Here is a 23770-nt window from a genome sequence, read left to right as displayed (position 1 = left end):
TGCCCAGGGAAGTTGCTGAGCATTGAGACTTGCACCGAGGTGCTCGGAGGGAGAGGGGAGATGGGGGCTCAGCCCTCAAGTGCTTCTGCCCTGATGGTCCTGGAGGGGGACGTGGGGAACTCGCATACACCCAGAGCCATAGAAAGGTTCAAGTGCCGCAGCCCCCAGTGGAGGCTTAGCAGCTTCTAGGCATCTAAATACCTCCCGGGGTCAGCATTTAATCTCTCTGACCCAAGGCATCTGGGACAAAGGAGGGTTAATGGTCCGTCCGAGGTCCAGGGCTGTCAGCAAGACTTAACTCGCATTTTTGGGATGCTCAAATGCTGCATGAGAAGAGAGTCGGGCCAGAACAGCATCTCTGGGATGTATTCGGGAAAGGGAGGGGAGACATTATCTCACTGGCCTGAATGCTCCTCTTCTCTTTCCTCCCCCAGAAAAGCTGCCGAGAGCGAACACAGCTCAGGAAATAAACTCCCACTCCCTTGTGCTCAGCATGTTCGGGGGGATGATGCACACAGGCTGGGAGGGCAGGGGACGGGCACGCAGCTCCAGGCCTACCTGTGCTCTCACACTCTCACTGGAGGTACTTTCAAAAGTTTCTTTTTTTCTTTCTTTTTCTTTTTTAATTTTTTTAATATACACACCTAGATCTTCCTCTTGAGAGAAGCCTCAGCTCGGAGGTGGGGGCTGTCAGATACTGCTGTCAAATAGACTCAGAAGCAGAGACACGCGGATAATATATGCCAGACAGTTTGTCTGACAAATTATTGTTTCTGCTGCCACTTAAATTGTTCTGCACATCATCTTCCCCTCCCATTCCTGTTTCAACCAAACGTGCCTAGGGATGACACTTCTTACAGCCCTTCTCGGGACTAAATCAGCCTGAGTCCCATTTTCCCCTTTCATGCACAGCAAGAAGGACCATTTTCCTTTCTGAAGTTATGGATGGTGGCAGAAGTTGGAAAGAAGAAACCGGTGATGCTGCAGAGCTGTTCGGCTTGCCTGACCCTGTGGCACGTGCCTGACCCGGCAGCTCTGCACGAGACCTTGGGACAACAGCTTGAGCAACAGCAGGAGTGAAGTCACCTGTGGCCAAGCCCAGGGGACACACAGGAAGAGGAGCTGCAGTAGCTGCTACCGGTGGCTGGGAAATATGGGGACAACGTTCCCAATCCTATGGAGCCAAGAAAGTTGGCTAGTCTCTCCAGAAAAGTGCCCCTCGCTCATCTCGTGTCTTGCAAACCATGTCTCCTGTTAGGAAGCCACCTCCGAAATAGCTGCAGAAAACTCTGAGCATCCCTCTGCCAGCTCTGCCACCCCCTACACCTGCTGCCCTGGCCGTCAGCACCAGCACCACCAGCACGGCCCCCTGCAATCAGGCAGAAAGCAGAGCTTATTTTGCCCGCCGGACCCGTTTGCTTCTCCCCACCACCTTGTCAAGGTGGATTTGGCTGTTAGGGACTGCTCCATCAGTCCCCTTCTGGTCCCTCCTGCCGGCAGCCTGCGCAGGTGAATTACAGCTCAGCGTGGATCCTGTCACCATCCAGTACCCTGAAGGTGATAAATGGCCGGCTGTTATTAGGCAGTTATTGTCTGAAGCCTTTCGACAGCAAAAGGGGGTCTTGGAAACTGGCTCTAAATGCCACAGCTGCTGAAGACACATGCTAGGGACCAGGAATTTATTTTCCTGCACAGTTCTTCCCCCAGACCTCCTTCCTGGGCAAACGTGCCCCCATGAGGGCCTTTTAGGAGGGAAACCATTCAGTGTTTCCGCTCATTCCAGCTTCAAGATTTGCAATTATTGCAGGCAGAAAAGATTGCACATAAACCCCAGTTTGAGGTGGGGATATGGAATTTCAATCTGTGCTGTGCATTAACAGGAACCCGGGCCGGGATGAATCATGTTATGTTACTTCACTTTGATTTTTTTTTTTAATTTTTTTTGCACTGCGTAGGCTTTTCTAGGGCATATTCCATCAGGCTCATACTGGTCAAATTTACTTTGAACGTTTATTACACTGTTAATCTGTGGTACACATCTTTCAGATGTCAGAAGCAGTAACAAAGTGGGTTTAGCATCTTAACAAAACCCCTCCATCATTTCCACAGATCGCCACACGTTTTCAGAGTGCTCTTTAATCACAGCCATTCGACCACCGCAAGGATTTTTTGTTGTTGTTGTATTTGTCAATTCTGAGGTATTTAGATTAAAACCGCACCGAGTAATTTCACCTTTTCTCCTTCATCAATACAGTAATTTGTAAATATCACATGATCTTTTTTTTTTTTTTTGTTCTCCCACCCAGGAATGCAAATGGCCATTATGTGCTCCCCGAGGTATTGCCAAATAACCCTTCTCCTTTTAACCTTAGGATTTTATTGTGTTAGTTGCTAGGTAACTGAGTAAGATTTATAGTCATCTATTGTTAATTTTGAAGGAGTCTTCAATTTCCCTGTAAATAGCATTTAGGAGTTGGACTCCAAACCAATAAAACTTGCAGCCCGGTCCCGCTATGCGGAGGCGAGCACCTGCTAGGAAACGCGGAGCCAAGTGGAAACACAAAGCTCCCACCCAGCAAAAATGAAAAGAAAAAAAAAAAAGAAAGAAAAAAATACAAAATCTCTAAAATCTGTGCTGTTGCGGTTCGGAAGGTTCCACATGGGTGCTGTGCTCTGGGGAAGTTAACTCAAGCTTCATTGCCCTCTGGTGCTAGCGCGGCGAAGTGTTCGCTCGCCGTGGAGCGCAGCCCCCAGCCCGCTCGCTGCCCCTGCTCCCACTAACAGCAGCCTTGCAGTTTCTCCCAGAACTGCATTTTTTTGCCGTCAAGCTCGAGAATCCCTGGGTGCAGCTCTACCTCGAGCCTCTCGCCGCTGAGGGACGGGCGGTAGGTTAAGCTGCTCCGTGCCTTCCCCGAACGCTGCTCAATTTGAGGCTAAGCAAAGCAATGAAGTGGGTCGCTGTCAATTTGCGCAAAATCTCCTCGTGCTATAGCAACAAGTAATTTTCTACTATTCCCCCTCTCTCCCTTGAGCTCTCTTATGATCCAGCAGGATTATTTGCTTTGTGCTGTAAAGCCACACTCCTTCCATGCTACCTTAACTTCTCAGGACCATTCCCGAAGATGAGAAAAACCAAACCTGTTTGGGATAACTTGTGGAGGGGCGAGTAAGAGCAAACAAGGTGGGAGAAGGGCTGTCGGGGGACGAAGCCATGCTGCTGTTTGCTTGCCATGGCACTGGAAGCACCACACATTGTTCTGTGCTCAAATTAACCAGGCATTTGCCATCCCGCAGGTGGAAGTATCATTTTATTATATATTTTTAAAGATGTTTTCCTGCTTATTCTCATTGAGGGAAAAGAAAATAGCCTTTTTTTTTTTTTTTTTCCCTAGTGCAAGACTGAAGCTGTTGATAAATGGGGGTATGAGATACCTGAGAAAACCAGACTGCCAGTGGTTTGGAGGATGGTAGCTCAGAGCAGGCAGACGTTAGGTAGCTGCTCCAAGGGAAAACTCAGAGAACCACGTGTGTTTTCCCTGTTTGCTCTCTTCTGGGCATAAATTTTTGCCAGGTGTTTCATTTGTGTGATTTTTACCTGCTGGAGATGCTGTTTTTTTGGCCAAGGACCTACTTGCTGTCTAAACCTTACGGTACTCCCAAGGTAAATGCTTCTGCATGTTTAGGCTCCTGAAAGGCCCAGGCACATGACGAAATGGGAAAAAGCCAACAGTGAAATCTGAACGCAAGTCATATCTAGAAGGCTTCACCTACCACTTGCATAACCCAGAGGAAAGATGACAAAGAAGAGGAAATTATCAGCTTATCTCAGGCACCTGACAGAGGCAGCCCCTCCCAGCAGAGTGGCACAGCAGCACCAGGTGCACCCGCGGCTTTTCCATGGGGAGCTGCAGACATTGACGAGAGCACTGGAAGGACTTTAAGACACCCCAAAGCACTTAATGCAGTGTAGTCCGCAGAATTTAGGAACATCTGTTAAAAAAAATAAAATAAAATACCACTGTATCTGAAGGGAAGCTCGTGCTGGCATGGCCACCTCTCCATTCAGGCAGGGTGAACAGCAGAAGCGAGGCACAGCGGCCTGCTCCTGCTCTGGTGGCCTTGCTGAGGTTTTTCTCAGCTCAGCTGTACCACAGCCCCTGGTGCTCTTGCCCCTGAGGTGCCAGGGCTCAGACGGACCTGGGAAGGGGGCAGCCAAGCAGGGGTGAAGTTAAAACACAGTGATCACTTTCAGCAGCTGAGGCCCAGCACAGGTGGGAAGAAAGAACACTCGGTGCCGCCCCACGGGGCAGGGCTTGGACCTCCTGGGCCAGCAGGCAGCCTGCTGTGGTGGCTACCAAAATAGCAGCTTGTCCCACACCGTCTGTGGGTAATTATTTCAGAGCTCATTTGCCAGCTCAGCAAGCACAGGTGTGTTTTACCCGCTGCTGAATCTCCCCAGGCAGGACCAGGCTGCCCCCAGTGGGCACCGGCCTGCTCCAGCTGAGCTGCAGCAAGGTGCAGGCCTCAAGGGCAAGTGCCCAACTGCATGCTCCCAGCACCACAGCTCTGTCCCCTGGACTCAGCAGGACTGAGGTTTTCCTGGTGAAAACGGGTTGATGTACATGGCCGGGCCTCAACCTCGGCACCTCGCATCCAGCCACTGCCTCCAGGGACTGACCTCTGTGTCGGCTTCGCAATAAGAAATGTATTTCGACCTCCCCTTGCTTAAACCAGCACCTACAGCAGATCTCCGTGCACGTCCAGCCAACAGATCACATCTCCAAACACTTCAGAAGTAACGTTTGTAACCAGAGAGAGACAGAAATAATTTCATGGAAATTTCACAGTTTTGAATTTTTTTTCCCCTTTTATTGAAACAAACAAACCAAACTTCCCCCTAGGAAATAAAGTATAAAGAGCATATGTGTTAGGTCAAAACAGTATTCTGTTCTCATTCTGATTTTTTTTAAAAACTGTGCCTTATGTTTGGTAATATAAAATAGCTTAAAAATTAAGCCAACTTTGAAGTGGAAGCGCAAACTCTTCTGCGAAGTCCAAAAATAATTTCTCGGCATTCTTCATCTCACTGCTGCAAAGAGAGGTCAGAAACTTGTCAACTAAATCTGCTTCTGGAAGGCTGCGATCCCCATTGCCTGGATTACTCCAGAACAGGCGAAAAATACTTGGAAAACGCTGGTGTGAGCCTGGCAGGCAGCGCCTGGGCCTTCTGCTCCTGCCTCCTGCACAAAGCGAGCCGCAGCCAGGAAGCAGCTTACCGGGGTGAGCGACTTCGGGATGAACTCAGAAGTCATTCTTTCAGAGCCATTTCTCTTGATGCCAAGAGTTCAAGTGATGGGAGAGCTGAGCTGCTCAGCTGCTAATGATGGTCATTGGAAATCATTGCTGGTTTTGTCTGAATGCCTGCCCCTGGGAGAAGGGAGCACTGCCTCAACTCTAGGCAGAAACGTTTCCTCTGAGCCAGCACTCAGATAGCTGTCGGAGGAGAACTTGTGTTAGAAAAACCAACAGACCTGCTCTGTAAGTGTCTTGGTGGAAAATGTCCTTTCCAAGCCAGACTGCCCTCCTTGGTCATTTCTGCCTCTCCCCATTTCTCAATACGCTTTTCAAAGCACGCCTATGAGGACAAGACAGTTTTCTAGTGAACATCCCAATTTAAATCTAGCTCTCTGAGACGGACATTTCCAAGAGTCTTCAGCAAAATGCTTTTAATTTCTCCATAGAAGAAAAACGCTCATTATTAGGACAGAAGAGAAGGCTGGAGAGATGAAGCGATCGACTCCATCTCTGAAGCAATTAGTCCTGGTAGGCTGTACAACAAGGCTGAAAAAGAGCACTGTAATTTTCACAGAATTACCGGACCTAAGAGTCAAAAGTGTTTAAATAACCCCCTCGTTATATGGGGCTGGAAAGTTAAATGCTATTCAGGAGCCATGCACAGCAGCATGGCTCCACAGCAGCCCACACTGGGAGTCTTTTTAGTCATTTATTAAAGATAAATGATAGCAAAGAATGACACCTTTGAGGTATTGGTGAGGTATCGAAAGTAAGAGCCAAGGTTTTGAAATAGTGCATGGTCTGTTTTCTGCATTTGATGGTGGTTGGGAGAGTACAAGAAATGTATCCTCTCTCTTTTTGGAATAAAAACACAGGAGCAGAAAAAGGCTGGAGCTGCCAGTATCGAGAGATCTGCTGCATCTTCTGAGAAGAAAAAAAAAATGGTGGACATGTACAGGAGGGCAGAAAAATGCAAACTCCTCCCTCTGACCTGCAGCCTCTGCAGCAGAGGAAGCCCAAGCACTCTAGCATGTCCATTTGCTCCAAAACCTGCCAAACTTTGGTGCTCAGAGCCAGTGGGGTGGCAATTACATCCTGCAGCTGATCACAGTCAGACACAGATCCTCAGCCTGACTCCACAATTCTCCCCAAAGCAGCTTTATTAGGCTTTTTTTAATTTTATTTTATTTTTTTTTTTTCCTGATAATTAGAACAAATTTCCAACAAACCATTTATAGGTCTTCCGTTTCCAGGTCTATTTCTACTTCCATTTCCGAACCTTGTTTTTAAAACTGTAAATCTGACCTGGGGCTGTGTTGACTTAAAATTGTTTATAGAAAGTTAACTAATTAGTAACACTAATTGGGACTTATGTTGCCTGCCACAAGGCAGAAATAGAGACCTTCAGCTCAGAAACAAATGCTTTTCTGTCAAGTGAATTTTTAGCCAGTAACCATGTTTTTTTTGCTAGCAACATTGAAATTACCAAGTGAAGAGAGTTGCACCACAATCAAAATTTGCTAAGAATATGTAATCTGAAAATTGGTAATGATATGTTATAAAGAAAAGTATCCTTTAAAATGTATAATTGCTGATTTACCATGATGACAATAAATTAGGTTATCTTTTAGGAAATAGTCCGGTCTATTTATATCTTTACTGCTACGTAATTGCAAAATGCCTGCTGTAGGAATGTGCTTTTGCATGTAGCTTAGCTCCTAAAGCAGAGCACACACTGCAAAAGAGAAAGTCTTTGGTTTTCCAATATGCTAAATTTGGCCTTCAAACCTGTTGGTGAATGTGAATGGAAACAACATTGGTTATCAATCATGGCAAAGCCTGATTGATGGAAAGCTTCGGGCCATTTAGGAGCAACTATCTGAAGACATTTAATACAATTAAGGAGAGAAGTCTGCGGAAATAGGTATGGGGCTGAGCTGTCTCCTTGGCTGCTCCGAGGGATGCTCCTGGTGCTGGCACCATCACATCGCTGAGCTACAGGGACGGATGACACAGCTCCGTGTCCTCTTGGAAAAGGCAGCTGGCTGCAAACCCAAAGGAGAACTCTGACACAAATGACTTCTGTGGGATTTCAGTACGTGCTTAAAGGCTTTTGTGAGCCACAGCTTCAGGTATGTGCTTCTGCTGTGTTCATGCCGTGGGCCGCGTGCTCCTCCTGTGATGGGGCATGTCAGAGCTGGACATCGCGCGATCAGGGTGGGTGGGAACAAACCTGGAAAACTCTGAAGCACCGGGACCTGTGGGAGGTTGAGGGACTGGCCAGGAGTCAGGGGGAGCTGGGAGAAAACCCACGCATTTGTGATTGCTGCCACGTCTCTGTTATTGTCTGTTTTGTTAACATCAAAAAGAAAAAAAATAAATCCACACAGGGAATACTGCAGGAGCTGTGGGAGATGACAGCTTGCCAGCTTGGAGGAAAGCAGCCTGGCTGTGTGGAGACTGAAAGGGCTCCCCAGGAGGCATCCCCCTTTACCATCATCCCAGTTGCAGCCTGTACCACCCTGCCCAAGGGCAAACCAGCAGATGCCAGAATGTGGCTACAATTTGCTGCATGGTTGCCTTCCTGGGAGCCAGTCCCTGTGTTTGCCTCCTTTTAACCCAACTTTGTTCCACATACATTTTCTTGTAGACTTGAAATGATTTTTTTTTCCAAAATTTTCTATGTTGATTTATTTTTGCAGCACCTCTAGCAGGTCCGGTATCCCAAGTCATCCTTCAGGCACATTTGTAGAATGAGGGGTACACCTTGTACCTGGGGCTGTTCCCCCCTGGCCAGGAATTGGGAGCATCAGCCCAGGCAGAGCTCAGGACCCTGGACCACAGGGCAGGGCTGTGCATGAGCAGCATTCCTGCCTCCCCCCGCTCCTTTTCATAAGACAAGAGAACAAGGAACCCAAAGCCTGGAAATAAAAACCAGCACAGAAACGGATGTTTACCATTCACTGTATTATTCCCTTGTGTACAAAGTATTTTGCCTCTATAATAGCACACAGGTATTGAAATACGATGGCAAATGCAGAAAGACCATACAGACATCTCTTACAGGTCTCTTCATTTCCTTTTGAATATAATCAGAAAGAAAAGAAATACTGTACAGGAAAGTGCTCGCAAAACAAAACAAAACAAAGTTTGTAGAAAAATAATGGCATTGATATACAAAACCCAGAGTTGTTTCCTGAACAAGAAATGTTGAAGGCCTCTGGTCCTCAAAGTCTGTTCCTATTTAATGAAGCCCTTTAATGAACCATAATCTAGTGAATCAGTGATCTATCAATTCTTCCCTTATAGTTTAATATTTTTTTTAGGTTTCTCTTGCTCTGTTAATAGCTGTTATGAAACTATATGGTAGACAGGAATGTGTACAGGTCAAAATAATATTTCTTTTTATAAATAGCCATTCACTTCATTACAGAAAATATAATAAGCCTGTACTTTCTAAGCACCACTGTTTCTCTCTAAAGTTCATAGTGCAATTTTCCCTTTTCCCCTACAGAAGTTATACATGAGCAATTATCACTAAAAAATCATTATTCCATTACTATTGCTTTTCCCTTTTTCCTCTCCCTTTCCCATTCCCTTTTTCCCTTTCCCATTCCCTTTTTCCCTTTCCATTTTCCCTTTTCTTTTCTTTGACTTTTGAAATGGTATTTTTGGCATTTTTCTCAGAAAGGCATAATTCCTCATTGCTACTCATAGGCATACAACATAGGTGAAATCAGTCGTAAGATATGATCATATCTACTTATTTTATGTGCTATTAAACAAAACAAAAAACAAAAAAATCACCCCAAATGATGAGTAAGATAGTCTCATTCTTTCCTCTAAGCCTGAATATTAACGAGAGCGGCAGAGGCACGCGTGGGTAAGTGCCGAGCACCAATTCTTTAGCTGCTGCCTTTTAACAGGACCCTGCTCACACATTAGATGTCTACCGATTTACATGAATATGTCAATACCTGACTGTCAGGATGACGGGTTTTATTCTGCAGGCTGAATGCATGGGTTATGAATCCAGGGATCTGATGATTTATCGCTATTGATCTGACTATTTTGTAACAGACTGATTGCTCCTCCTCTGGGGAGCTGGCTAATGACAGGTAAAAGACTTGCAGAAGATCCTGAGGTTGGGTTTGCTGAGTATTTGCATCCAAAATCGAAAGATTTAACCAGATTAGCAGACAAGACTCCTTGGTCTTCCAAACTGCTGGCAATTTTGTGCTAAAAAGCTTCCTTTCCTTGTACTTTGTGCTGCTGGCTGCCCTGACATATGGCAGCGGGGCAGCGTCTTCCTATAGCTAAGTAAAATTGTGGAGAAAGAATTAAGAGACATAGTCATAGACTACAAAAATAATCTGGTCACATCACCCCCGTTCAACGTGCTACGAAGCTCTGCGAAAAACGTGGCGTGCCGCAAGCAGCAGGCTATGTACAGGCGGAGCTGCAGTCATCACACAGCCGCGGTGGTGCCTATGGGAGCTTTCCCCTCAATTAAAAATAAAATTAAAAAAAAAAAACACAAAAAAACCACATTAAAGGTCTGGTTGTACATTGGATTGCGGACAGCAAAGAGCGCAGATGCCCTACCAGGAAGATACGAAGCAATACAGAAGTAGGCGTAAAGCAGGCTGTTTTCGAGGGGGGGGCAGAGAGAGCTGCAAGTACACGCTGATCTCGCTGCTGCCGCCTGCCCGGCCCTGCGTGCTTGCAGATGGGCTGCCAGTGAGTAGGAAGCCGGGAAGCATCGCGGGGCAGCGGGGCAGGACGTGCTGTCCCCAGCCCCTACGTGCCCTGCTCCCTCTGGCCCCCCCAGCCACGCAGGCAGGTGCTTGCGGGTGGCAGGAGCGCGGTGGAGATGCTTTGGGCTCCGCGTTTGGATTTTGTGACAACGTCCCTAATAAGCTGCGGTGCTTCTCAGCCCGGGGAAACATATGGGCTCATCAGCCTGCCTGGATGAGTTAATACCCCGCTGCCAGATGGAGCCAGGAAGCACAGTGGCACATGCAATTATTAGAGAAATGTATGTTGTTTTTTTTCTGAAAAGCGAGTTTGCTTCGGAGCCCTACCAATAAAAGGGGCTCAGCTGAAGATCCATCTGCAGGAATTTTCCTAAACCTGGGGTAGATCTCAATCAATTTGAATCGCCTGACAATTTTTCTGCTTTCCTCCTTTTCTCACTGATAAAGGCACTGGATTAACTAAAACTACAGAGCGTTAATAAATACCATGTTAGCACCAAACCAGTGCTTTAGCACTGGCCACAGAGGTCATGTGAAATTCAAAACATACCTAAAAGATAAAGATTGCTAATGCAACTAGCACTGTATTCATTGTCATGTTTTCCTTGAGTGCTGTTGGCCTAATCACTAACATCAAATTTAAGCACATCTTGTCTATTTTCCTTACAGAAAGACAGATTGAAATGCCAAAAATACCCCTATGCAGATTGTGTAGCACCGTAGAGGGCCAAAGCAGCCCGTAACTGAAGGAAAATTACTGATTGAAAGTAAACAACTGAATACAGTGACAATAAAGTATCACTTGTCATAATGCTACATATAATGTAGAGTACGCAAAATGCAGTGGTTTGACTGCAAGATTTAACAATAAAAAATAAAAATAGTAAAAGCAGCCTTAATATAATGATTTTACGTACAAAAATATTAAATCAAAATAAATAATTCCAAACATAAATATTATACTGTACATTAAGAATATGCGATCTATATACACACATAAACAGATAAAAAAAGTGGAAGGCAGAGGTATTGCATCGCTATCCTTCATCCATCTCGTCTCCGCGGGCTGCTCCCAGACAACCTGCAAAGCAGAGATGAGGAGCACGTCAGAGTCAGGCCATCAGTTTTGCCTTCGAAACCTGTAAGTGGTGAGACCAGTGAGGGATCTGAGCCGGAGCAGATGCCAGCAAGGTGGAAAGGTGCTTCCCCTTGACAGCATCGCTCCCATGGGCATTACAGGGAGCACTGGAGTTGCTCCTGCTGCACAGGGTGCGCTCGCTGGCCCCGTGCGAGAAGCCTCTCACAAAGAGGCATGCATCCAGCAGTCCCATGGGACTTTTCAGGCATTTTTCAGATTATCACTGGAGCAAGTCTCCAGAAGATGTGCCCCAGACCTGAGTGATGAGGTGCCTTTGGGGAACGGGAGCCGGATGCTTTGCAGCCATGCCCTGCTGTGTGCCTTCAGCAGGACGCTTTGGGGAAGACTCCCCGTTGCTCTCGGCAGGGCACTTACCATTGCTATAACACCTGGACATCGAGGCCTGTTCCAGACGATGGAGTACACTTCCCACAGTAACCACCGCATTTTCCTACTACTTTGGTACCATCCTGCAGGAAAAAACAGAAGCGACATCTCATGTAAGGGCTCAGGAACTCCACGCAGTGAAAGGGCCAGATCTGGGTTATTCCAGCCAGGGCTTTAATAGAAAATGTCTTGGAAGAAAAACAAATAATGCCCAAATCAATCTACAAAATTACAGTTACATTTAAATGTATGCAAATGTAATTCCCTTTAGTACTGCCAGGTCAGATGGTGAACACAAATAAGAAAGGGTACTTTTGATTTATTACACTGCAAGATGCCCAAGGAGAAGGCCATTTGGAGGGATATCTCAAGGACATCTGCTTTCTCCAATCTGCCCTACAGTGAGTAACTGCTTGTTCCACTGTAATGAGTGGAAAACTTGGATCACGAGAGAGAAATAACACATCTAGACAAGAACAGCACCTCGGTGGTGAGCGAGCATGTGAAGGGCACAGAGGACATTTGCAGACATTACTGAGAAACATCTATTTGGAAGGGAAGAGCTGGCGTGGCTCCAGAGCAAGGACACGACAGGGATGTGGTGAGGCTGTGCCATGTACTACGGTGCTGTTCCCCCTCAGCTCTGCACCTCCAAATCCAGAAGAGACCCAGGAAAACACAGTCCTGGGCTGGCCAGGTCTCCAGCAAACACAGGGCAACTCCAGCCTCAAGTCAGTTGATTGATGCCAGCATCGGCAACACCTCCATGTGGTCTTCCTCGCCCCACCTCTGCACAGGCTTTCTCCTCTTGGTCACTACCACGGACAGACAGTCCTCGAGGGGAATTCAACCCTCAATTATCAGAAAATTGGGCTTAAGTGCAGGACAGGCTTGCACAAAGCTTTTATTTTTAGACGAGCTCCCTCCTGCCCTTGACACTATCGATCTGTGATTGCAGCAGGCTGCTATCATCACTTCTCGCTATGCCTTCCTTTCTTCTGCTCCTGCTGGCAATTAAACCCCTGGAGAAGCGCTTGACAGATGCCACTGGGTGAGGGAGGTAAGAGCTGTCTCTTAGCCTCCCTTGGCCCTTAAAGTTTGTTTTAATTCTGCCAACCATGATTGTGTCTGCCCTCTGCAACCCCGAAGGTGGCCGCCCGAGCTTCTCCTCTCTGAAGTGGAGAAGAACAGCAAAGTACCAGCCAGAACTAATGTACGGGGTCTGTGCTAGTCCTCTTACACCTGCACCGAGGCACAGACCAGCAGCATCCAACCCCTCTGCTGAAAAGGCTCCTTTATGAGCGCCAGTACTGACAAGGCTCATGGGCTTGAGGCAGCCCAGGAGAGGACGTTTTACAAACTGCTTCTTGTTAAAGGGCTGCAGTGACCTCTTTAGGACAGTTTTAACAGGGGCAAACATTCTGGGAATGATTTCTTCCCAGGGTACACGCTTCATCCCCACTCAGCATCCCTGCCCCAGTGCCCCCAGCCCTGTCTGCCACGCAATGCATGCTCTGTGCCCATGACCAAAGCCAACTAATTACAGATAGGTCTGCCCCACAGCACTCACAGTGTGCAGATACAAAGCTAAGCAGACTTACTAATTAATTGCAATAACCTGGATCAAGTTAAACCCACTAACGTCCTCCCCCCTACAATTATGGGCAACACTTTGTTTCTAACGTCAGATGTTAGATTTTCGTTAGCATCTAATTGGAAGATGTTGCCACAAAAGATGACGTGGCAATTAGAAATATCCCACGAGTGGATATAACCATAATTAAAATTGCAACTTACTGGGGATTTCTGAATTTCCGACACTGCGTAATTCCCTTGTGAGAGCCACTTCGCTGTTCCCGTTAAGGACAGGCCTGTCCCATACAGGTCTATGCTGAAGCGACCCTAAAAAGCAAGCAGACAAGCCTGGTTATCCCAAAGCTCCGTGCCTCAGCCACGCTTGCAACAGCATCACTTCTCTAACAGGATCATGTCAGCAACGTTTCCAGCTTTTCCATCTCTCTGACAGTGATTAGCACATAGTGTACAAATCTCAGCATGTCTCAGGTCAGGAATTTCATTTTCGTTTGTGGCTGCATGGAAGGAGGGGCCTTTGCTTGGTTTTTCAGCGCTTTTACTCTTTTCCGCTGCCTTTTCGTGGTTTGCCGATTGAGGGCATTCTTCGCTTTTCCATGGCAAGCTGTGGAGCCTGACATGCTCCAGCGGCTGATGGAGAAGGTACCCCAGGAATGTGCTGCAGCTGCTCTCACTTCTCCCTCGTCAACTGGAGAGGGCACACTTGTCCTTTTTACTGTACTTTCCACTGAGCTTTTTTTTTTTTTTCCCCCAGACTTCAGTAAAATCAAAACTCTTTCATTTATTTCTTAGAAATGTCCTTCACTTCATTTGCCCATCTCAAAATGCACAAAATGGATGGAAAATTCAGGGGTATGTCTACATCCACCCGAGATCCTCCAGGAGACCCCAGCCTGGCCCATTTTGGGACAGAGAAGGCACCCTGTGGGCACACCCCGAGGGCGACCCATCACGGTACCAGGTGCCTGGGAGCTTTGCTCCCCGTGCTCGCTGCCCTGGCAATGGAGATGCTCTGTGAGGAACGAGCTGTCTGGTCGGGAGGATGGACATTAACATTCATGAGCCTTCCCGAGGTAAGAAGGCAATCCCTAAGCTGCTGAGCTGTGCAGAAAAGTGCCAGAAGGAGATGGAGAGGTTTGCCCTCTGCTGCCCATTGCTGCAGCTCCTCACCTAATGCCCTTTGCCAACAACGTCTGCATAGTCCAAGGTATTGGGCAAACACATCACTCATCATCCCCCAGCTCCATAAAAGCGAGGTGTGCCAAGGACAAAGAGCGAGCCACCTGTAGCACGGTGTTAATTAGTCTCCTAATGACTTTCAAGAGCACATATTTCTTCCAAGCAACTGAGCTTGACATCTTGCATTACCTCCCAAAGAAGCTGAGGATGTGACTCAGCCTGTGCCCAGCTGCACTCCCTACCTTCAAACACACGTGCACACACCAGCCCTTCTCCCAGTCTCATTTCTTCTCCTTTTCCTCCTTTATTGGTGACTTTCTGAGCACCCGCAGGGACTGCAGGCTCTGGGAGATGTCCTTAGTCCTGCTGCTTGTCTGATAACAACCTGGCACCCTCCTAAAGAAATGGGAAGAGCGGCCAAAGGGAAAAGTTTCTGACTGCTGATTTGAGAATGTGATGCTCACTGGAATCTGCTTGATGTGACCAGCAGTAATTAATAGAGGGCCTGGACATGACAAATGGCACCAATTCCTGTGAAATGCTATTGTCAAATACCTGCGGGCATTTGGCTGCGCTGTAGCAGTCCCCAGCAGTGGCATAAGGAACAGGTCGTCCATCATGTGTCCGTGCAAACTGTAAATCAGTTGCTGTGGAGAAGAGTTGGTGAATAACATGGGAAGAAAGATGCAGGGAGAGACAAAATACATGTAAACATGCTCTTTGCTAATGTTTAAAGTCACTAAAGCTCATTTCATGCATTAATCTTGAGAGTTGAGACCTCATCTGCTGGATTTTTAATATTAAATCCCCAATTCATCCCACACATGACTCCCAGCATGCTAGTACTGAATTTCACAGGACGCTCATACACTCGGTTTTACAGTTGGGTTCAAGTTTCGGTGATTTAGGGCCTAGGTATAAATAACAGCAAAACCAGAACCTATGCCTTTCCTTTTATTTCTCTATCGGACAATTTCCCATTTTGATGGGGCAACTTCTAAATCTTCCTTTTGAACAAAGCCAAACAACTGTCCCCAAACTGCCCCTAGACTGGGTGCTCCAGCTCAGGTGTTCAAAGGGATTTGGGGTATTTTGTAGTGATCTGAAGTAAGTGAGACTCCTTTTGATGGGGATGCAAGATAGCTCCTGCCTGACAGAGGTGGGCGCCCAGCTCCTTTTGAAATGCAAAGGGAGTTGGTATCAAATTCCCTGAGGGTGGCTCCTAGGAGCTTTTACAGACTATTAGAAGCTTTTTACAGATTAATAGATGGTAAGGACTCATGTCTTGAAAATAAAGTGATAAAACCCCCTGTCAGATAGAGAGTCATTTTACAAGGAAGGGTTTTAATTTGCTAAAAACCTCTGCTATTTACTGAATGAACCCCCAACAATATGTTGCATTTTTAAAACATTTGCTGGAAACTAAGAGCATCCCCAGAGCCAAAGGGACTGAAACTGTACCCGAGCAGTGGGGATGCCTCCCAGCTCCCTCGCATGCTGGGTCACAGGGTACCACTGGTGTGGCACAGCTACAGATACCTCCCCCTCTGCAAACCCACAGCCATCCCCTCTCAAACCCCTCCATCCCTCTCAACGCCAGTTATTTCCCCAGGTCTGACTCTGCCAAGAGCCTCCTTCACTTTCCTACTGCCCCAGTGCTGGCACCGTGCATTTCTGATGTGCTCGGGCTGCAGCCTTTAAGTGCAAAGGTGACCAGGTCTAAAAGCTGCTTTTAATAGGAGAGCTCAGGAATAACCTTCACTAGACTACTTCTGCTTGCTTGTATTACAGCTACATTTGTGTAAAATAAACATTGGTTTTTAATGGCAAGGCCCTGTTTTTACTCACTTATTATTTGCATAGTGTTCAGGTCCAGCCTTACTTTGCTGAAGGTGGAAAACCCAGCTGCTGTGTAATCTTTCCTACACTGGCAGTCTTCTCGTCTGCTCCCGTTATACGGACACTCAGTCGGGTTATGCAATCTAAATCAAAAGAAAACCCTTTCTACTCATGACAGGAAAATATTGCTACAGCAAACAAAAACATTGGAAAGCTCAGAATTAAAGGGATTTCTTACCTGTATCCATACACTTCTGAAAAATTCTCTGCATCCCCATTTACAAGGGTCACATACTCCTTTGGGCTGTCAGTCTGCATCCCAGAACAATACACCTGAAAGAGAGAAGCCGTAATTTCGTCAGGCATCACGAGCAAAAGGAATGCCTAGAAAACTGGAGGTAGAAAATGCAAGTGGAAGTGAGGAGCACATGCAGGGTCCTCTTACACCTTTGGGAAATGCATAAACCATAAATCTGTTGCTGAAACGCACCTTTAATGTCTTCCCTTTGACTTTAAGGAAATATTCACCATCGTCAGTGACACCTTTGAGATTTTTAACATCTTTGCAACTCCTTGGTAATTCACCTGAAACAAAACAGAAATACTTAAAGTCACTGAGCAGTGGTACATCAACATTGCTTTTATGAGACATCTACAGCCTCAAGACAAGATGTTTATTTTTAAGAGATCTCCCTGAAGTGCCTTAGTGCTTTGTTGGATGGCCCCAACGCTTGGAAATACAGCACATCTCCAGGACTTTGACGAGAACAGAAACTCAAGGAGCAAGAAAAGCAAAGGAAGGTGCTAAGCTGCAGACTCACAGTCATGGACATTGTGACACATCCTCCTCTCTTCGGGTTTCAAATCCGCGTGGCACAAGCTGCTGAGCTGGTCATCATTTGTCAAGCACTGCACCGACCGGTGCATGACTCCAACTCCACAGGTCACAGAGCACTGCAAGGCCAGACAGAGGTTCCTATTTTATCTCAAGGGCTTCTGGGCTCTGGACCAGAAGAATAGGGGCAGCCAGTTTCCCGTGTATAAAGAGACAGCAGTAAAGGTCCCAGTCCCACAAAGGCTTAATTTTAATCAGACAAGTAGTCCCTTTGATTACTAATCCTTTCATTATTATCATCATCCTTAATTATTTCAAGAAGACTGTACTTCACTTAGCACTTACATACTTTACTGGATGAGACCTGTGCTCAAGCAAAAACGTTCATGTTTTGCAGTAGGAAGGCTGCACAAGGAAGAAACGTCCCCCAGAAGGCCTGAATGCTAGAAGGGCTCCCCTGCCACTGACAGGCCTCTGAGCAACCATGGCAGAGTTTGTCGTCTTCTAACCAAAGCGTACCAAAAATACACAGCCTCCAAGCCCTCTTGCTCCTCATCATCCAGAAAAATGACCAAATTGTGCAAATTCTGGGTTGTCCTTCCATGGTCCAAACCAAGGCTGCAATACCAGAGGCCACTGGCAGTCTTGAGCAGCTTGGCCTAGCCAGCTGCTGCAGCAGGCCGCAGGCTGTGCCCAGATGCTTGCTAACCCTCTGTACCTTGTTCTTTCTGTACCTGAGAACTGAAAATCATCTCAATCTACAGGCACCAGCTTAGGCCACCAAGAAAATGAAGGTGCTCATCTGTTTGGAAACGCTTTGTGTGCTTCAGCACACTGCAAAGGACACTGCTTTCAGCAGCTCGCGCCAATTGCAGCTTGGTGTTTGCTCTTTATCAGTTCCAAATCCATAAAACTTCACGATGGAGCAGAGCAGCACGCTCTATTTGTCCATCAAAGGTGATGGTAATTTACACTGAACCCCTTAGAAAATCAGAGGTGAGAAGGGTCACGGCACTTTGTAGTCCCTGGTACGTTCAGGAGCCCCAAGCAGGGGTAGAGATCTTGCTCTCTGAAATGGATACTCTTCTCGACAGAGGTGCATTAATGAGTTGGATATTTTGCACTGAAGTTCTGGGGGGAAACGCCAATTAATCGAGGCTGAGCTTTTTGCTGTAACTCCTCTGCCCTGACTCGCAGGGAGGATCTGAGGTTTCCTGTGGGGCGCGAGGAACTAAGGTTTCAAACAGCTCTGCCATTTACTGTGACAGCTTCCACTGCATTTTGCTTGGCTTGACCCTCATTGCCTTGTAAAGGTTTGACAAATTCCTACAAATCTCTGAGCTGGGTTAATAAATCAAATTTATGGGAGAAACAGCACATTTCAAAGAATGTCAGAAGCCCAAAGAAGTGAAATGTTATCACCTTAACTAAAATCTGATCTTGTAGTTCAGGCCCCAGAAATGGGTCGACACAAATAACTTTTACAGAAAGGTTAAGTTCCTTCCCCTGCCCTGTCCCAGCATTTGGAAGGAGGAGGAAGAAGGTGGGGGGAAGAAAGAAAAATCCTTTTAAGGCTCAAATTACCAGTCTTTTGGCCTTCTGCTGGCTCCCACATCTTGCTCACACACATGGACAGGCAGGAGCAACCCCGGCTGCCAGCTGTGCATCGCTCCCTCTGTTCTAGCACAAGAGGTTCAGGCCCTTTTCTGGCAATGACCCCACTTTCTGACTAAGCATTCAGTATGGCCACAAATTTTAGCTACAGCTGAATTTTTATGGAGATCATGACTTTTGTGGCTGCTGTAAATCCTCCACGTGATGGGGTTCATCATGGAGCAGCAGGCCCTATTCTCACCCTACAATGCACCAAGGCATTCGAAGCATTCGTTAACACATCTCTTCAACATCCCCCTGCCAAACCTTAGGAACGTGCCTCCTGTGTAACAAAATAAACATACATATAGATAAGTTTGTTCCAGTTTCTTTTGGTTAAAAAAGAGAAGGTCGCTAAACTTACGCTTCCCCAGTTGCCAACACGCCACGAGGCCGAGACGGGGCACTCGCCGAGGTAGCAGGGCTGGATGTTGGGCGGCTGCGTGCCGGGGCAGTTGACCGTGTTCTGGTACCCGTACTCGTAGTGGTCCTTGCCGGTGTAAATCTCGCTGCACGACACCAGGCGCTGCCTGTAGCCCTTGCCGCACGTCACGGAGCACTGGGGGCAGAGGAAGCGCCTGTCAGTGCTTCACGCTCGTGGTGAACAAGGCAAGGTGCTGCGAGGGATCACTGATAACTATTTAACCCAGCCACAAGCACTGGCTACATGTGGCTGGGGCCTGAGGCTGCCTTTGATCCCCAGTGCCTCCCTGCACTGCTCCTGCAGCTGCTCCAGGACCCCCTGCCCCACGTGGGCTCCAGGCCACAAGTTCCCTTTCCACGAGCAAAGAGAGGAGAAGGGGATCCTGAACTCAGAAATGTCTCCACTATTGGGGTTTTCTTTCTTTCTTTTTTTCTTTTTAGGCCATGGGGTGCATAGAGAAAGAACACAGTCAAGATTGACCCTGAGCTGCAGGTGCTTGGGAACACCTGGAAAAAAAGGGAAGGCTTTCCTTGTGAGCTCCAGCTCTGCCTGCCCTCACCCATCACCTCATCTTCATGGGGCTGAGAGTGCACAGATGGGTCATGGGCAGAGGGGCAGGGCTCGCAGGCACCCTAATATTTCTCCCAAAACACCACCCAGGAGACCGGGCTGCTGGAGATATTCCCATCTCCGCATCTCTCCCTCCTGTGCTATCTCGGGCTGCGTGCCTCTCCTCCCCCTCACTCCCGGCATGTTTGCTTTTTCCCTTCTCTTGCTCTTTCTTTTTAATCAGTGCTGTGTCAGCAGCTGCCTCGTCACCTCCCTCTGCCGCTCCTCCAAGTGGAAAGCAATCCTTCGCTCGCTGCAGAAGGAAACAGCCTAAGATTAGCCTGGGTCCTCCCGCATGGAGCGCCTGCTGTGAAGAAAACCCATCTATTTTCCTTGCCAAGCCCTCTCCCAGTGTGAGGGCAAACATGCTGCCTCCACTCAGGCAGGTCCTCACTCCTGCTAAAGACAGCACTGAGGAGGATGTGTCCCCAGGGTCACATCCAGGCGTGCCTGGATGTACCTGGACCCTGCACCTGGCTGCAGGCTTATGGGGCCCCAGAGATCCCAGGACGAGGTGGGAATAATAATAATAATAATAATAATAATAATAATAATAATAATAATAATAATAATAAATGGCACAAAACCAAAGAGGGTGCCTGCTGGATGTGAAGTGCTTTGGGAGAAAATTCAATATCCCGGTTGTCTCTTGCAGTCCTCCTCTCTGTCCAGCAGGGAAATTGCACAGAGAAACAAACCAACAAATAATCATTTAACCACGCAGCGCTGCCCTGCCACCTTTGATTTGGGTTGCAATATCTCAGCGAGGCTGGCGGCGAGAGGAGGAGGGAGTGGTGGGGACAGGGATGGGGACAGGGATGGGGACGGGGGATGGGGACTCACCTCCGACCACTCCCCGGTAATCCAGACGTACTCGCAGGGCGGCAGCTGGCAGCTCTCAATCTCGGGGGGCCGTTTGCTGGCGTCGCAGTAGGCGCTGCTCTGCTCCTGCTTGCTCTCATCCATGCAGACCACCTTGCGGTACCGAGACGCCTCGCCGCACGTCTTCACGCACTGCTTGCAGGAAACAACAGCTCACCCAACGCACCAGGGACTGCAGCGAATCCACTCGCACCCCGGCCCAAGCACATCCTTTCTCCGCTGGCCTGAGCGAGCCTGTGGCTCTGGGCTTGGTGCGGGCATCTCATTGTATTAATTGAGGCAAATCTAAGGGCAGGGCCAGCCTGTGCCCGGCGTGTGACAAATCATCCCTGCTCTCTGGAGGTGCCAAGGCAAAGTGTAGGGATGGGGAGGAGCAGAGTACGGGATGGGGCAGGTGAAGGATCCAGCTGTGACAGCAAAAAGAGATGCAGAGGGGCCACGCCAGGACAAGGGGGAAAAAAGGGGCCAAGTCTCATCATTTTGTCCCCTACTAAATAGAGTCGCTGGGAGAAAGACAAAGCAGCTGCCCCATGCATGACATAGGCCATCACGCCCCTCATTGTGCCTTGCCAGCACCCTTCTGCTTCCTTTCTTTTCCGAGTGCTGCCCTGACTGACGCTGAGAGCGACCCAGGCTGGCCGAGCACAAACGCTCCCCGGGGTCTTCTGGGGACATGAAGGGCTCGACTCCTTCTCTGCGCATCTCGGAAAAACAGCCTGGCTGCGAGGCTGCGCCTGCCACCCGCAAAGCCCTCGCAATGCTCCCGGGAGCAATTTGTCTTGCAAAAAAAAAAAAACAACCAACAAATAAAACAAAATAAATCACTGGAAGAGTGACTGTCCCAGTAAAACCATATTTTCTTAAAGTTCTCATCTGTAATAGGCTTCTAACGCTTTCAACTAACTGGATTAACAAAGAGAAAAATGCATGAAAGCAATTATTTTATGGAACGTGCAGGAAACTTCTTGCCCTAAGGAAAGGATAAGACGTCCAACCAGACCATTCCTATCAGCACAGGAACACCGTTTGAAGTCACCTAGGCTTAGGGGACCGTGTCAGCTTAATCTAGTTAGAGCCTTGCCATCTGAATGCTGCTTTCAGCCTCCCTGAAGCAGCTCCTGCTCTCCTGGCTCACCTGCAATTAGCAAATCTTGGAGGGTTCACCTAATTGCAAAACGTAGGCACCGTCAGGCCCCGCTTTCCGTAATTAGCAGTCAGGATCAAGATGGCAAATTATTTGAGGGCTTTAAAACCCCCAAATCAATACACAGCATAATATTTGTCATAAATACCCAGTAAGCACGCAAGCCAGGGGGCGGGAAGGGGAGCCAGCCCTACAAAGCAGAGCTTATTCCAAAGGAATAACTCGGCAGCTCTTAGGCAACAGGCAGCATTGCAAAATCTGCAGTTTGCCAGAAGACCCCAAGGGCTTCGTGCGCTTTCGACCTTATTTACTCTCTTGCTCTAAGTCGTCGCAGTGGAAGTTGCTTCTAGGTCTGTGCCGAAACACAGCGGTGCTACGGGAGCTGGAGGAATTTGCTGGAGAGTGATATAGCCAGAAAGCAAAGAAACTCTGCTGTATTTGCCCATTTCTGACATATTATGTAAGGAAAATATGGAAGTGAGTTATTGCAAATAACCCACGTGGCTTCCCTGAGCAGGCACTCACCACAGCGGGGCATGGCTGCGGGATGCTCAAAACTCCCCTGGTCTCACATTTCCCCTTCCTCATGTAAACTTAAGCCTAAATTTGACTAACTTTAGGTGGGTGAACAATCTCTTTGCCATCAAAGGGTCTTCTGACACTGGCCGGGTACAGCTCTCACATCCCAAATGAGCCCATCTTCATTTAAAACCATTGATTGCTGATGGGAGATTGGCACTCTCAAACATATGCCACCCTCCTTTGTTTTTTCTCCGCAAATAATGGTCATACGGATAACTAAAGCTGTGCCAGCTCTGCACATCTTGCTACCATCAGTTAATTGAACTTTGATTATTTGTATTTGGGGGGATAAATGGCAATTAAAATAATTCCGCTGAGATATTAAATACAGTACAAAGACAGAGAGACCATAATAAAACAATTCAAAGAAACATTGCGGAGGTTCCAATCAGCCACAGCAAGGTTATAAAACATAACCCCCAGAGAAAATGGACAGCTCAGCTAGCATGGAAAGGTTGTTTTCGTCCTTTGGAACGGGGACAGATTTTGTATGAAATCTTATGCTCATGACCGATCGAAACCTCACATAAGAGAACAGCAGCAAGGGTCAACAGGGATGGACAGCAAGAACTTAAAAACAGGCTAGGCATGTGACAATATTTGTCTCTTTTGCCCCATTTCCCAAATTTTGAATTGTTTTCCTGGCAGTTCAAGTTAAGGACTGTTTCAAGCAGCTCTGCAGCTATTTTAGACAAGTAATAATAACAAAAATTTTAAAAATCCCGAAGGCATTGCTTTGTGCAAGCATTCATTGTGTTTCTTGGTTTTTCTTTTTTCCTAAATCTAACTCTGAAACACAGTCGGGAAGAAACCCCACTTCAGACATCCCCTGGGTGACTCTGGAATCCAAATCATGCAAGGATGGCTTAATTTTCCCCTGAAAAGAAAATGTCAAAGATTCAAGAACTACATTGCAGCTTCCAGAGCTGGGCACTGTCCCTCCCCACAAGCCCATGTAAAAAAACTCTCTATCCACCACTTTCCCCTCTTTCTCTGTGACCCTGCCCTCACTTTTACTCTGACATTACCCAGGCCCTTTCTACTGATGTTCTCCTCCCTGGTGTGGGCACAGCTAATTAACGGCGATACTATAACAGATCAGTAAATGGTTCCCAATAAGTTCCCTTTCACTTTTCATTGGCAAAATGAACTTTTTCTAAACAACAACAAAACGGAACCAAAAAAAAAAAAAAGAAAACCTCTTGACAGATTCCCTTTAAAGATAAGAAATCAAGAACAAGACAGCGCTGGGATGTTATTTTGCATCCTGCCTTTCGTGTCAATTAGGGCTCATTGCTCAGCGAATGCTGATGCAATCTGTGTATCCTCACTACAGGTAACTTGCAGCCAGGACTTAGGGCTGGGGAGGAGGTGACGTTGCTTTTTTCACCGGGTACATCGGAACAAAATAAGAAGTGCTCAGAGGAACTGTTTGGGATCAGCCGAAGGGGGG

General features: G+C 47.4%; 1 protein-coding gene and 1 long non-coding RNA gene across 2 annotated transcripts in view; one reads left to right on the top strand and one right to left on the bottom strand.

Moving 5' to 3' along the window:
* The first annotated feature begins 1587 nt into the window (after positions 1–1587).
* LOC308200269 lies at positions 1588–9841 on the top strand. The gene is made up of 2 exons (XR_013955405.1): positions 1588–2998; positions 3109–9841. It is a non-coding gene; the product is annotated as an uncharacterized lncRNA (long non-coding RNA).
* The window catches only part of ADAMTS9 (ADAM metallopeptidase with thrombospondin type 1 motif 9), a 77329-nt gene continuing 61802 nt past the window's right edge, over positions 8244–23770 (bottom strand). Inside the window, 10 exon segments of the mRNA XM_080605705.1 lie at positions 8244–11133; positions 11566–11660; positions 13375–13479; positions 14905–14996; positions 16198–16331; positions 16427–16521; positions 16679–16773; positions 17010–17142; positions 19041–19235; positions 20553–20723. Of these exon segments, the coding sequence (XP_080461831.1) occupies positions 11571–11660; positions 13375–13479; positions 14905–14996; positions 16198–16331; positions 16427–16521; positions 16679–16773; positions 17010–17142; positions 19041–19235; positions 20553–20723 (1110 nt within the window). The 3' untranslated portion in view covers positions 8244–11133; positions 11566–11570.

Source organism: Anser brachyrhynchus, assembly GCF_964034855.1.
Source record: "Anser brachyrhynchus genome assembly, chromosome: 10".
Classification (NCBI taxonomy): domain Eukaryota; kingdom Metazoa; phylum Chordata; class Aves; order Anseriformes; family Anatidae; genus Anser; species Anser brachyrhynchus.
This window is presented reverse-complemented; position numbering and strand designations above follow the sequence as displayed.